This window comes from Priapulus caudatus, unplaced genomic scaffold (genome assembly GCF_000485595.1).
Source record: "Priapulus caudatus unplaced genomic scaffold, Priapulus_caudatus-5.0.1 Scaffold161, whole genome shotgun sequence".
Taxonomy (NCBI): Eukaryota; Metazoa; Priapulida; class Priapulimorpha; order Priapulimorphida; family Priapulidae; genus Priapulus; species Priapulus caudatus.
Window position 1 is genome coordinate 204605 of NW_014577222.1, and position 14828 is coordinate 219432.

The 14828-nt window shown below is 46.6% G+C and overlaps 1 protein-coding gene across 1 annotated transcript in view; it reads left to right on the forward strand.

The window, feature by feature from the left end:
* The window catches only part of LOC106806454 (5-hydroxytryptamine receptor 1B-like), a 71848-nt gene extending 57247 nt beyond the window's left edge, over positions 1-14601 (forward strand). The window contains exon 3 of the mRNA XM_014808393.1: positions 13392-14601. Within this exon, the coding sequence (XP_014663879.1) occupies positions 13392-13653 (262 nt within the window). The 3' untranslated portion in view covers positions 13654-14601. The remainder of the gene's footprint in view (positions 1-13391) is intronic.
* The last annotated feature ends 227 nt before the right edge of the window (positions 14602-14828 follow it).

Below are 14828 nucleotides of genomic sequence, written 5' to 3' on the forward strand. Positions count from 1 at the left end.
TGTGCGCGTGTGTGTGTGTGTGCGCGCGTGCGCGCGCGTGTGTGTGTGCGCGCGTGTGTGCGCGTGTGTGTGTGTGTGCGCGCGTGCGCGCGCGTGTGTGTGTGCGCGCGTGTGTGCGCGTGTGTGTGTGTGTGCGCGCGTGTGTGTGCGTGTGTGTGTGCGCGCGTGTGTGTGTTCAGGGAGGATAGCGCGTTTCTGCGCCAGACACACACTCTCACACACACAAACACAAAATCTCGTAAGGGAGATTACAAAAAGCAGCTCCCCGCGTCGGGGAATTTTCCCCAACATCGTAGGACAGACTGGTATTATATAGCAACACGTACCGAAAATGCAGAACTTCTTCAATCGTCGCGGTTGGGAGTAGTATCGCACCGACGTTGACACCGGGGTTGACTAGACCCTGAAGCCCAGCACGCGACGTTAGAAACAGTCACCGTACAGTTTAGATTGAGAGATCGTCGTAGATCCATAGATGAGGGTAGATTTAGAGACCGTTGTAGATCTATGAATCAGGGTAGAAAGAGAGAGAGAGAACAGGGTAGATCCATAGATCAGTGTAGATTGAGAGATGGTTGTAGATCCATAGATCAGTGTAGATTGAGAGATCGTTAAATCGTTAGATCGTTATCCATAAATCGGGGCGAATTGAGAGAACACGATAGATTGAAAGATCGTGGTAGAACCGTAGATCCCAGTGAATCGAGTTGCGTCAGGTTTTAATCGCAACCGAGTCGACTCGACTCGACAGCGTCAACGTCAGCGTCAACGCACGACGCAGACGACAGACTCTCCCTCCCCTTCATAAAGATGTGCCGCTCGACGCGCCACGATGCGGGAGACAGCGTTAATAACAGACGCTGCTCTGCGCTCTGTTATTTATGGTGGCGGGGCGGAGCTGCTGTTATGTTCAGCTTTGGTTATTGCCTCTCGAGAAGCGGATATAGCCGTCGCCGCGTCTTGTAACATTGTCTTTACGGCGTGTTCTGTGGTACGACGGCAGGCTGCGCGCCGTCGCTGCCAGCAATAGTCGCTGTAAATGTGTAGGCAATGTGTCGCTGTAAGGCGATGCTGTATCTGTTGTCGTCTAAAGGCCAAGACACACTGCAGCGACAACGATCAACCGTAACGGCAAACGACAACAGTCGCGGCGACTGGCGCAGCCACACTGCAGCGACAACGACCGACCGTAACGACAAACGACAACAGTCGCGGCGACTGGCGCAGCCACACTGCAGCGACAACGACCGACCGTAACGAGAAAGTTCACCCAGCACTCACCACAATGCCAGTGCCAGTGGCAGTGGCACACATGAGAAAACGGCAAAAAACTCCTGCTCCTGCTTTTAAATAAATTGCTGTAAAACGCTCTATGTATAACGATAACATAATAAAGTAATATATACGCAGCATATTATACGAACGTACACTATAATCACGTCTGATGGCTGACCGTAGCCTTGCACGTTTTGGTTAGATGGGTTCGCGGCCACACTATTTCTGACAGGCGGTGCGAGTTTAGCGCTGGGGACCAGTCTACTTCCTGGCTAGCATTGGTTTATAATTTTATGACGTAATGGCGATGTCACGTGCCGATGGAAACGGCTGTGATTGGCCATTTGTAAAGTGTCGCCGGCGAAAGTCGCTGGAAAATAGAAACGTTCCTAATTATTTTTGTCGTCGAGGTTGTCGTGGTCGTCGTCGCGTCAGTGTGCAATGGCTCATAGGAAACAATAGTTTCAAATTTTCTGAAAAATCGTTTGTCGTTACGGTCGGTCGTTGTCGCTGCAGTGTGTCTTGGCCTTAACGCTCGATCGTTTCGGTGATGCGACAACGGCGTCATTGCACGCGTCGCCATGTCGCTGATAGAAGCAGTGAGGAGTGTTACAATGTTTACACCGTGGGTGACACGCAGTCACCTGACTTCAGCAACCAATCGGATTCGCGTTTTAATAGCAGTTATTTAGGATGTTTACACCGTGGGTGACACGCAGTCACCTGACTTCAGCAACCAATCGGATTCGCGTTTTAATAGCAACTTATTAGGATGTTTACACCGTGTGTGACATTCAGTCACCTGACTTCAGCAACTAATCGTGTTCTTATTTATGCAACAGTCATTCACGCTGTTTACGCGGTTCTGGCGATGCGTATTCACATGGGACCCGTTGTCAGAAAAATCGTTAAGATAAGGCTAATATGTTAATGGTAAGATAGCACTTACGACTAATGTTATTGGTACGCGAATAGTGTTGAAAAAACGCATCGCAGCTATGCGAAAACGTACGATAACAGGAATTTGATAATTTTCTGTCACAATGCTGCTGATTTGATGAGAATCGATCCCAAAACTCGAATTCATACACATTTATTGTACATGACAGCAATTTATGCATATTATGATATTTATCTACATATAAATAATATTTGATTAAAAAACGACACGTTCATGAATTTATTCTGCACAGCAATACAATACGCGTCATGACTCATCAAAATATCCAGAACAAGAGAACAAAAGCCACTTGTAGCAGTTTTTATGGTACACGATCAATAGATAACTTGTGTTTCTGACTTTTTTTTCCATGAAAAACACGTTTTACTAATTATTATAATATATAATATCACTATAATTGCTACTAATTTGTGTAATTGTTTTATTTTAATATTGGTTTAAAAGTTACGAGAGTATCTAGGATCTCGTAATGTTAAGAGAAAAATGTTGCTGGAATTTTTTATTCTGGTAACTTAACGATGTTTCTGATTTCGGTCTACGAGTCAAATTTAATGCTAAGACAAATTTTGTTTCTGACAACGGGCCCCTGACCTCAAGAACCAATAGATGTTTGGCTCACACGGCATTTACACGCACAGACAATTTCTATCTGCCCTGCTAACACGAGGTGACTCAAAACCACCGGATCACTTCGGAAACTAATTGCATTTTTGTTGCCTAGCATGCACACCTGTCGTCAGGGTTGTCACGCGGAACGGTGACCACTCCCTCCCCTCGCTCAAACTTATTCACACGTACATCCTTCATCGCAAATTGAATGTCAGACGGTCATTAACGGACCGTGGCGGGCCTTCTTAGAAAGGTGAAGAACTAACAATCAACTCAAGCATAATATTATCATTTCCACGCTCCGTTTCCGAGTACGAGTCGACGATTGAGATGTAGTGAATCATGACGATATGTGGGCATTAGTGTCATTGCGGGACGTTAACGGGAGGCACTCGGCTTACCGTAATACTGTTGTGCGACGTGAGACAGCAATTTCCAGTTTTTACCGCTAGGTGGGCGACGTGCAGCCGATCGTCTGCCTGATTCATGACGAGGCGCGGTAATTTCTCTATCGATATCCGATGTTTTACACGAATCCGATGTGGTCGACGTGAATGACTGTCAAATCGTCATTGATCACTCTCCAGCCGGGCTACTCTTTTATTATGAATGACTGTCAAATCACCGTTGATCACTGCTGAGTTGAGTTTTTATTTTATTACGTACTAGCGGGATACCCGGCGTTGCCCGGGGAAATCAGTGACGTTACTCAGTTGGTGACCGCTTGGTTGAAAGAAAAATGCCAAAAAATCTAACTATATATCTATCCATGCATCCATCCATGCATCCATCCATTCCATTCCATGCCATCCCATCGCACCGCATCCAATCACATCTCATCCCTTTCCATCCCATCTCATCGCATCTCATGCCATGCCATGCCATCCCATGACATGCCATGCCATCCCATCTTGATGACATGCCATGCCATGCCATGCCATCTCATCCGATGCCATCGCATGCCATCCCATCCCAAACAGTAAAAAATAATAAGAAAGCAAAATATAAGACATTAAATATAAAAAATAAAAATTAAAAAGTAAGAAATTAAAAATAATACATACTAAAGAGGTAGGTAAAGGAAAAAAAGGAAAAAAGGGGAACTAAGTTCCCCAGCTGGGACTTGAATCCGGTGTAGGAGACGGATGTTCTAGCGATTAGGCCACTGCGCCGTTAAGGGTATACCAATGGATTCACACGTACGTGATGTTAATCTGTACGCACTGCCATCTATTGATGAATACAATTTTTATAAATTTTTAACTTTTTTAAATTTTTGTTTTAGCCAGAACCACCTCCCAGACGTGCTGATTCTGGAAATATCTTTAATTTTCCTCTAGGCTGGCTCCGCTAGGCTAGTCGGCTGAACAACTTTATATATATAGAAGACTGTCAGGTCTGCTTTAATCACTTACTAACTGGGCCTTTCTTTTATAATTTTTTTTTCCATAATTTATTTTATTATTATTGCGACTGAGCCTTTTATTCAGAACGAGTGACTGTCAAAATTGCATTAATCATTGCATTCTATGGCTTTCTGTTTAATATGAAGGTTTTCTGAGTCCCCATTGATTCCTTATACGGCCAGCCGTTCGCTTTACTATAAAGGGCTGGCAATGCCGCATTGATAACACCCCGATTTTGTCGCGATCGGTAACAATTTATTTTGAGGTTGTACTGCGGTAAACCTAAAATAAATCGACATCGCGTGACATTCCTGCTTTCAGCTCTTACGAAATTTTTTTCTCCGCGTTATAAACATGAATGCGCTGACGGCATTTACGTGCTTGCGTCTACATGTTTGTCAGTGTATATGTTCTATTGTACATTGTGCGTTGTAATTAACCAGTGGCGCTTCTAGCCAGGCGAGGCAGTGGGACTAATTGTCCTGTTCGTTGTTCGTTGTTGTTTTTGTAATGACACGGGACGTAGGGCGCGATATATATGCGTAGCGTCAAGCGTCTCCTAGCCCCGCCAAGGTCCGGCCAATAATAACGAAAAACCGGTCGGAGTGAAATGTCGCCGGGCGGTTTTCGGAAACGTATAAATAGGCACGGACGAAAGATCACCAGAGTGACCTACCCAAGAGACGTACGTGGGTACGGTCTTTCCTATCAAGATGTAGCGGACGAAATCGAGACACGGGCCTAGGCTTGCGTGCCTAGGTTGCCGTATGTATATATTTTGTATTGTGTTTTCCTAATTAAGTCAGTCTTCAAGAACAATTTCTGCGACTACATCGTTTTTACTCCTTGCTGCAATCATCTACGATGCTACGATTCCGGAGCGGAGATCAACAACATTTTCGAACTACAATATATACGCGGCCCGCTGGCATCTTCTCTCTCGCTTGCACAGCGTCATGCTAGTAATTCTGCTGAATCCCTGCGAGTGTGATCACAGCCGCTGTTGCTATAGCAGTCACGGGGCGATCACATTCGACGTGATGACACGTGACACACGTCACATTGACGCTGACATAATTAAAAAAAAAACATTTCTTTGCGATCTATTTCTCCCCAACAGTCCCCAACAGTCTTGAACCGTATTGAACCATCTTGAACAGTCTTGAAAAATCCAGAACAGTCCCGAACAGTCCCAAACAGTCTTGAACCGTATTGGACCGTCTTGAAAAATCCAGAACAGTCTTGAACAGTCCCGAACAGTACCCGAAGCCAGCCAACAAACAGTAGACGAAGGCGCTTCTACCACACTGTGTGTGGCGAATAAAACATCAATGCGATGAGATTTCGCGGACAGAGCAGTGACCCTGCCCCCACACCCCCAAATCGATGCTTCTTTGGCTAACCACGAGAATTCACTAGGTGACCTCGCGAGCGCGCTCTTTTTGATTTCATTTTCCCGACGCGGAAATTCAATTCGGGTAACTCGATTTGCTTCGTATGACATCACGTCGGTTCTTCGTCGTCGTCCCACATTTTCAAGATAGGCGACCATCTAGATATTAGTTCCGATCCTGCGTCGCCTGCTCGCGCTTAGATTGCCAACAATGTGCATTGTCTGCGTCGGCAGCGCGCGCGTTGCCGCGTCTCTTCAAATGCAAATGCATTTAAATTGTTTATCTTAGACGGAGTGAAGGGAGCGGCAAAGAAATTTGACGAAGCGGACTCGTCTCTCTCTTTCTCTCTCGTGCGCAGGCTGTCTCTCTCTCTCTCTCCCCCCTCTCTCTCTCTTTCTCTCTCATTCTCTCTCGTGCGCGCGCTCCCTCTCTCTCTCTTTCTTTCTCTGTTGTGCGCGCACGCTCTCCCTCTCTTTCTTTCTATCTCATCTGCGCGCTCTCTTTCTCTCTTTGTCTCTCGTGTGCGCGCTCTTTCTCTCTCTCTCTCTCTCGCTCTCCATTTCCCGCTCTGTTTCGCACGCTCTATTTCTTTCTCTCCCACTCTGTCTCTCTCTCTCCAGCTTTCTCTCTCTCTCTTTCTCTTTCTCTCGCTCTCTCTCTCTCCCTCTTTGCCACGCGGGCTTGATCTCCCTCTCTCTCGCGCTCTCTTTCTTGCCACGCTCGTTGCATTCAAGGGTGACATTGAAGTTCATCAGGCGTGATGCGTCATAACGACGGAGAGCTGATTCAGATGACCCCTGTCGTAAGTGCGTGGTGAGGTCAGAGGTTACGACGGACGCCATGTTCGCGCCATCAGATTTTGCCCAACTTCATCTATGGACGGCCATGTTAGCTTTCCAGCAATGATACGCGTGATACATCATATAATAGCGAGTATGTGGCAGAGGCAGAGATGATAGAGAGGAGGAGGAGGGGGGGGGAGGTAGCGCCTAATAGCGAAACACACATAGACTCTCTCTCGCACTCTTTGTCTGTTTGTGTGCCTGTCTGTCTATCTATCTACAATCTATTATTTATCTATCTGTCTATCTATCTATTTATCTATCTATCTACTCATCCATCCATATATCTATTTGATCTATCTGTCTATCTATCTATTTATCTATCTATCTACCCATCCATCCATCTATCTATTTTATCTATCTATCTATCTATCTATCTATCTATATCTATCTATCTATCTATCTATCTATCTATCTATCTATCTATCTATCTATCTATCTATCTATCTATCTATCATATCCTTAAATTATCTCTATCTATCTATTAGGTCTCACTTTCTCTATCATCTCTACCTCTATTACTATCTATCCATTATCTATCTATCTCTATAATCTATCTATATCTATCTATCTATACCTATATAATACATGATCTATTTATCTACTCTAGCTATCTATCTACTCCTCTACCTATCTACTCTATCTATCTATTTATCTATTATCTATCTAATCTATCTAACTCTACTATCCTATCTTATCTATTATCTATCGTATGCTATCTATCTATCTATCTATCTTATTTTATCGATATATCCTGACTTTATCTATATCACTGCACAGCCTCTTTTTTACCCCTCTTCTATCTGCAGCGCCAGTTCAGCCGATTTATTCATTTGCAAGTAAACTCGGGTTCGGGTGAGTGACGGTCGTGTGTGTCTGTGAGAGGGGGGGGGTAACTGCGTTGGTGTAACAACATAGAACTGATAATAATAAACCGGGCATGCGCCCGCGTAAATATAGAACTCCTGACGTTGTAGCGCCAGTTTTGCAGTAGCGAAATTTCGCATAGCGCAAATCGGATTTTTCCTTCTGCTGAAACTATATCAGGTCACTGTCGGCGAGATGGACAGAGAGATCAATAATGCCGCCTGCAGTGTTTGTTACATGCGTCTAACAGAGAATGCTCCGACTGTGAATTGCGAGGATAAAAATAGACCCCCGCCTACTCTCGCGCGCATACGCTATGCTATGACGGGTAGAACGTGTACTAACGATCATATAGCGAAGCGAACGATTGAGTTATATTTCTCATTAAATTCTAGGCCTATTATAGACACTGTCTTAGCTTAAATCTCGTGTGAAATTTTGAGTCTATTGAAAGCGCGATTAGTCAATTAATTTAGCAAATATGTACACGCGCGGTATGACCGGTGAACGAAAACGTTCACGAATTCTTTTTATGCCTCCAAAAATGGAAAGTGGCGGCGGGCTATTTTATTCTCCAATCACAGGTCGGAGCAATTCCTCTGTTTAGACGCATGTGTGTGTTTGATGACGGTCTACCTACATGGGTTATGTACGACAAGCTCAGAAAGGGTTTATGTTGCGAATGCAAATGCGCGAAATGGCAAACGCGAAATGCGAAAGCAAAATCCCGAGATGAAGCATTACGAGGTCTAAGGTGAAAACAGCACGACGGAGCACTAGAAAGATTATTTCATTCAAACGAAAAAACTGGCCCACCAACTTTGTCAATTTTTCGGCGAAATGCGAAATGCGACAATGCGGAATGCGAAGAATCTGAAGCACACAATCTAGAGAACGGTGAGCTTGACGAATCGCATGCGCGGTATTAAATACTACAAAGACAAAGATGGCGGCCATCTCGATTACAAACAATGAGGTAAACAATTCACTTCACATTCATTGAAAATCGTGGGGTTTACGTGGATAAACCTGTTATAAAATCTTTAATTCAAGAGCACTAGCATGTTACCCGTCTTCGAAGTTTTTTTAAGGGTGCATATTCGTTATACAACAGTACAGGTAGACTTCCCATTATCGTCACACATCATTGTTTGTATCGGAGATGACCGCCATCTTGTCTTTGTAGTAATTAATACGCCGCATGCGTTCGTCAAGACCAACACATTCTCTGATTGGTTGCTTCAGATTCGCATTTCGTACTTTCGCATTTCGCATGAGCCTTCTGGGCTTTTGTAGTTATGTATATGACCCTCTACCCTCGATGCATTGGGCCATGTGATGAGCGTTCGTCTTGGAATTTCGGTCGTGGTTGGAATGTGACGCTACTCGCGAGCTGTCTAGCCGTGCGCAATTTGGCCTGACATAAGTGGCACACGAATCCTTCTCTAATGGTGCGACTCGCTATTCCTCGTTTCGGCGTGTTTAACCGTGCGCGCGGGTCCGTTCCGTCATATGTGTGTGTGTGCGCGTGTGTGTGTGTGTGTGTGTGGTTGTGTGGTGTGTTTGTGTGTGTGTGTGTGTGTGTGGTGTGTGTGTGTGTGTGTGTGTGTGTTGTGTGCTGTGCTGTGTGTGTGTGTGTGTGTGTGTGTGTGTGTGTGTGTGTGTGGTGTGTATGTGTGTGTGGTGTGTGTGTGCTGTGTGTGTGTGTGTGGGTGTGTGTGTGGTTGTATGTGTGTGTGTGTGTGGGTGTGTGCTGTGCGTGCGTGCGCGCGCGCGGCGGTCGTGTGTGTGTGTGTGTGTGTGTGGTGGTGTGTGTGTGTGTGTGTGGTGTGTGTGTGTGTGTGTGTGGCGCGTGTGTGTATACCCGTTACTTCGACTGGTGTAATAACGTAGCGCAGCATGTAACGAACGACGTTGTGGCGTTTCTTCAGCATGCGAGCACGCACGCACACATTCCTCGCCATCGATCCGCCCATAATTCACATTGAGTCCTGCATTTACGAGCGGGCTCGATTAAATAGCACAACTAAGCTACGCCGCGCTCTAGTCTTTGTATTATCCAGCAGCGGCGGCGTGGCCACAGTCCGAGTTTTATTATGCAATTACAACATGGCAAATTCGCGGAAATGACGCTCGTCTATTGCGTTTATCTCGCCCGTTCATTATCCCTTGCTGTCGCCGTAAAAGTGTTTCGAAACGATACGAAAAAACGCTAAATTCTTTACCGTTTCGAAGCAGCGTAGGAGGAATAACAGATTAGAAAGCAAATGGAGATTCTCGAGACGGCTATAGAATATCATAGGATTTTAAAAATAATTAAAACTCATAGGCGATTTAGAATTTGAAAAGGAGTGGGCTTTATACACACGCCTAACCTCTCTGCTGTTGCTAGCAACAATAATTATATTAAAAAAGAGATAATTATGTAAATAATGTAGAAATAGTGACCGTAAATATACTGGGCATGCGCTTTCAATCGCTACATGTATAAGTGTCTAATAGCCTATATCTACACCACTGGCGAACACGCACCTCCCCCCCTCCCTCCCACACACCCCCATCCACACACACACAACACACACACACACACACACACACACACACACTCTCTTCCTCTCTCTCTCTCTCTTTCTCTCTCACACACACACACACCACACAACGGTGTTTGGTTATACACTGAACCCTGTACAGGTCGATTACTGACAGTGATCCTCCCGTGACGACGTGAAACACACATGTCGTGATTGGACAATTAATTACCAGCGGTAAGCTGGGATGATGTGGGATGCTGGGATGACGTGGGATGCTAAGGTGACGTGGGATGCTGAGGTGACGTGGGATGCTGGAAAGACGTGGGATGCTGAGGTGACTTGGGATGCTGGGATGATGCGGGATGCTAAGGTGACGTGGGATGCTGAGGTGACGTGGAATGCTGAGGTGACTTGGGATGCTGAGGTGACGTGGGATGCTGAACTGGCGTGGGATGCTGAAGCGACTTGAGATGCTGGGATGATGCGGGATGCTAATGTAACGTGGGATGCTAAGATGACGTGGGATGCTGAGGTGACTTGGAATGATGAGATGATGCGGGATGCTAATGTAACATGCGGGATGCTGAGGTGGCGTGGAATGCTGGGGTGACGTGGGATGGTCAGGTGACGTGGGATGCTAGGATGACGTGGGATGCCGAGGTGACGTGGGATGCTGGGATGAAGTGGGATGCTAAGGTGGCGTGGGATGCTGGGACGAAGTGGGATGCTGATGTGACATGGGATACTAAGCTGGCGTGGGATACTGAGCTGGCGTTGGATGCTGAGGTGGCGCGGGCTGCTGAGGTGACGTTGAATGCTTAGGTGACATGAGATGCTGAAATCCTGGGATGCTGTGCTGACGTGGGATGTTGAAATCCAGGGTGGCTAAAATGAGCAATAAAGCACAGTCCAGAATTAGCACTTCCCCTACGATCAACGTCGCGCAGCTAGCAAGCCGTGCGCCACTGTACAGCCTTTCCCTAATCCTCGCCTTGAGCACAAAGCGGGCGCGTCCGGCGAAAATGAATCCTTACGGCCAAACAGAGGAGTAATTACAGCCACTGCTGCAACGACCGCCCACTCCGATGCCGGCATCCCCGTCGCTTTCTTCTCGTCGAAATCAGAGGCTGGTGCAATGCACGCATCTAGCATCTAGCGAGAGCTGCATGAGCCAGTGGCTGGTGCAATGCACGCATATAGCATCTAGCGAGAGCTGAATGTGCCAGAGGTGCTGTGCCGCCGTAGGCGCCTTGATCGGACACTGCATGCATGTTTTACACGTAGCCGTGTGCAGATATGAATAATGCACGCCAATGCTTCGGATTCTCTGTCCAACTCTTCGCGGAAAAGCAAGCGCGCAACTCTATATGCAGAGAGGTGTTACTTGCAACCTTGAAGTTTATTATCGTACTCTGGGAGGAGTAGAGCCGGCTATGGTGCAGAGACATGCATCCCTGCATAGTATTATCGTACTCTGGAAGGAGTAGAGCCGGCTATAGTGCAGAGACATGCAACCCTGCATAGTATTATCGTACTCTGGGAAGAGTATTCGATGTACAAAAACTTGTATTCCCGGAAAGTATTGCAGTACCCTGTGAGAAATGTCCGTTTTCATGTGCCGAAACCCTGCGTGCGTGCAGACGAGTATCGTACTCTAGTCCAGACATGCGACTCATGTGCACGCCTGCGTCTCTGCTCAGTATTATCTATACAGTTGGTTTTGGATATTTTAGGGATATTAGTAAACATTTCGTTTGCGTGTGGCCCCGTGTGGCGCCTTGCCGTACGGTCGTCACAGCTGACATTTAGTTCTGCGTCGCGCCGATAGATGGCCGTCCGTACGTAACGCAATCTATAGCGCGTCGTTATTTTTTAACGTTAGAGACGCAATCTCGAATAAGAACGCGTTTCCGCAGTTTGAACACAGCGCGACCGTGTGTTAACAGGCACGGCGGCGGCACTCGCGTTGATTTATGCCGCGTCGATCAAGCGGATTCCAGGTTTTTACGGACCCCTTTTATTGATTTCATTAATAATAATATTATTATTTTATATTGCGAACGAAGTCATTCATATTTCGTGAATGCACAGGTGACGTCAGGCACGTCAGGCACGTCAGACGCGTGGAATTCAATCGCGCCACCTATACTTGGCATTTTCGCGAAGTGCAGCTGCGAAATCTAGAAACCAGAAGAATTTTGTAACTAGGGAAGCAGCCGTACGTGAAATACAGGATTGATTCCGAGTTGCCACTCGCAAGGCGAGTTGCACCCCCCCACCCATCTGAATCGACACAGAGAGAAAGCTGACGTGAGGAGAGGAGAATGCTCGCGCTAGCCGAAACGTTCGCGCTATTGTGCAAACATAAATGTCTTGCCAGTTTCATCATATCACGCAAGACGCCATGTTGCTATTCGGCATGCGATAATTCACTGCAGAAGACATATCGACGTCCCCTAGTGAAATATATACCTAGTATATGTGCATATTCTACAATGTTCGTTGCATATTGTATACTTTTATAATCTCCATTTCGCATGAATTTAATTGGATGAGAAAAACTCCGCCAGAGCCGGAATGTCAGATGCAGCCTCGAATTTCTGGTTAATGCGCAATTCTCTGTGGATCAGTTGGATTTAATCTCCCCCGCGCGCTCTCTCTCTCTCTCTTTCTTTCTTTCTCTCTCTCTCTCTCTCTTTCTTTTTTTCCCTTTTCTCTCTCTCTTTCTTTCTCTTTCTCTTCACTCTCTTTCTTTTTCCCTCTCTCTCGCTGTCTATCTTTCCCCCGCTCTCTGTATTTCTGTTTCTCTCTTTCGCATTTTGTCACTTTCCTTCTCCCTATTTCTGTATACGTCCCACTTTTTTCCCATTTATTATAGATCCATATGGTCAATGCTAATCCACAATTGACCAGCCGGAACAAAACGGTATTGGACAAAAATACCTAATCATCCTACGTTCGGGAATTTTATCACGCAGTCACACGCGAATTTCCCTAACACATCAACCACAACCACAACCACCACTCACGCATGCATATCACAACATGCAGGCGTCTATCGTCTGTCACATAGGTACAATGAAGCTTTGCGTGTGTGTCTTACTGAATAAAGAGACTCGTGGGACAGCTTATATACGCGTATCGGCAGGTTGAACGTTCTCACGGTCAGAAACACGCGCATCATGATCAGACAGAAGAACGCAGCCTCTCTCTATCTCTCTCTCTCTTTCATATGAGCGCAGACACAGCGCCCGCCCGCGCGCGTGTGGTTTCCAGTGGAAACACTTATAGTGCTTTCTGACTATCGTCTTTCAGACCATGATCTGGCTATAGTTATATCGAATATAATCTGTTCGGGAGTTTGTGCCTGTGCGCGTGCGTGCATGCGCGTGCATGTGTGGGCGCGTGCGTGCTTACGGGCGTGTGTCTACGTGCGTGCCCGCGCGCGTGCGTGTGTGTGTAAAAGTAACCCGATGGATTTCTTATCTACGCGTTTCTTTTCGCAGGTGCGGCAGTATGCAGGATAGGCTGAGGCGAGAGCTTTATGACGACAGGTACGGCGCGTCTGAAGTGCAGTCGAAACGCATGAGCATGCAGCTTCAGCAGCAGCAGCAGCAGCATCTGCAGCAGCAGCAGCGGGAGGAGGAGGAGGAGGAGGAGCATCACGAGCGGCTAGGAAGTCGCACGGACACGACGATGCTGCAGCTGCGAGAACCGTCCCCACAGCGGCAGCCGGATGAGCAAGAGTCCGACTCAACGCACATATAGGCGCCGCGCGCGTGCGTGCGTGCGTGCGTGCGTGCGTGCGCATTAGTCCAGTAACGACATATCGCGCTTGTCGTGCATGTCGGGGGTCAAACTCCCGTCGTTGCTAGGCCACGTCAGCCTCCCGTTGTTTCAGCATGTATCCAGGCGATGTTAACCGTTGTTATGGCACGTTGCTAAGCGGTGTGCACCTACCGTCGTTATAACACGTTGTTAGGTGGTGTCAACCCTTCGTTGTTATGACACGTTGCTGCTAGATGATGCACATCACCGGATGGTGCAACATGTTGATAACTGATGCCAACTTCCCATCGGCACAGTGCGTTGCTGGGCGATATCAACCTCTCGTGGTTACAGCACGTTGCCAAGTGAATCGTTAATCAGCCATATGCCATTGTTTCGCACGTTGCTAGCCCATGTCAACCTCTTGTTTAGCGGTTAGGCCATGGACATGCCCCGACAATGCCTGTGCAACGTTTGAGAGAAGTACGCACTGGATTGATTCAAGGGCGATTTTCCTATAAGCAATGCAATATCATCCGGACGTGTTCCTCAGCCCCGTATAGAGAACGACCTCCCCCCCCCAACCCCGCCCACTCATTGTTACCAAGTATGGGTGTTAGATAATTCAAATGTAAAGAGTGTAACTCTAAATAAATGTGATCGCCCGTTGTTTTGAATATTGATCGTTGTTTGACGAAAAGTGAGAAATTGTTGCGAAGTCGCAGCGTTGTAATGACGTCGGCGCTCATGTGCGTTTAAGAGAATCCATTGCGAATTCCTTGTTGTTTGCACGTTCAATATATATTTGTTATTGAGAATCATGTCTAGTTTTATCCCCATGTCACCGGGCGTTTAGAGATAGAAGTCGAATTATGCGAGTGCGCGCGTGTGTGCAACATTAATATATATATTACCCAGCACTACAGTAATACCCAACAGTCTTAACTATAACGACGGCAGTAGTTTTTCACTGACTGACTGACTGATTCACTCACTCACTCACTCACTCACTCACTCACTCGCTCGCTCGCTCGCTCGCTCACTCACGCACTCACTCACTCACTCACTCACTCACTCACTCACTCACTCACTCACTCACTCACTCACTCACTCACTCACTCACTCACTCACTCATATCTATCTATCTATCTATCTATCTATCTATCTATCTATCT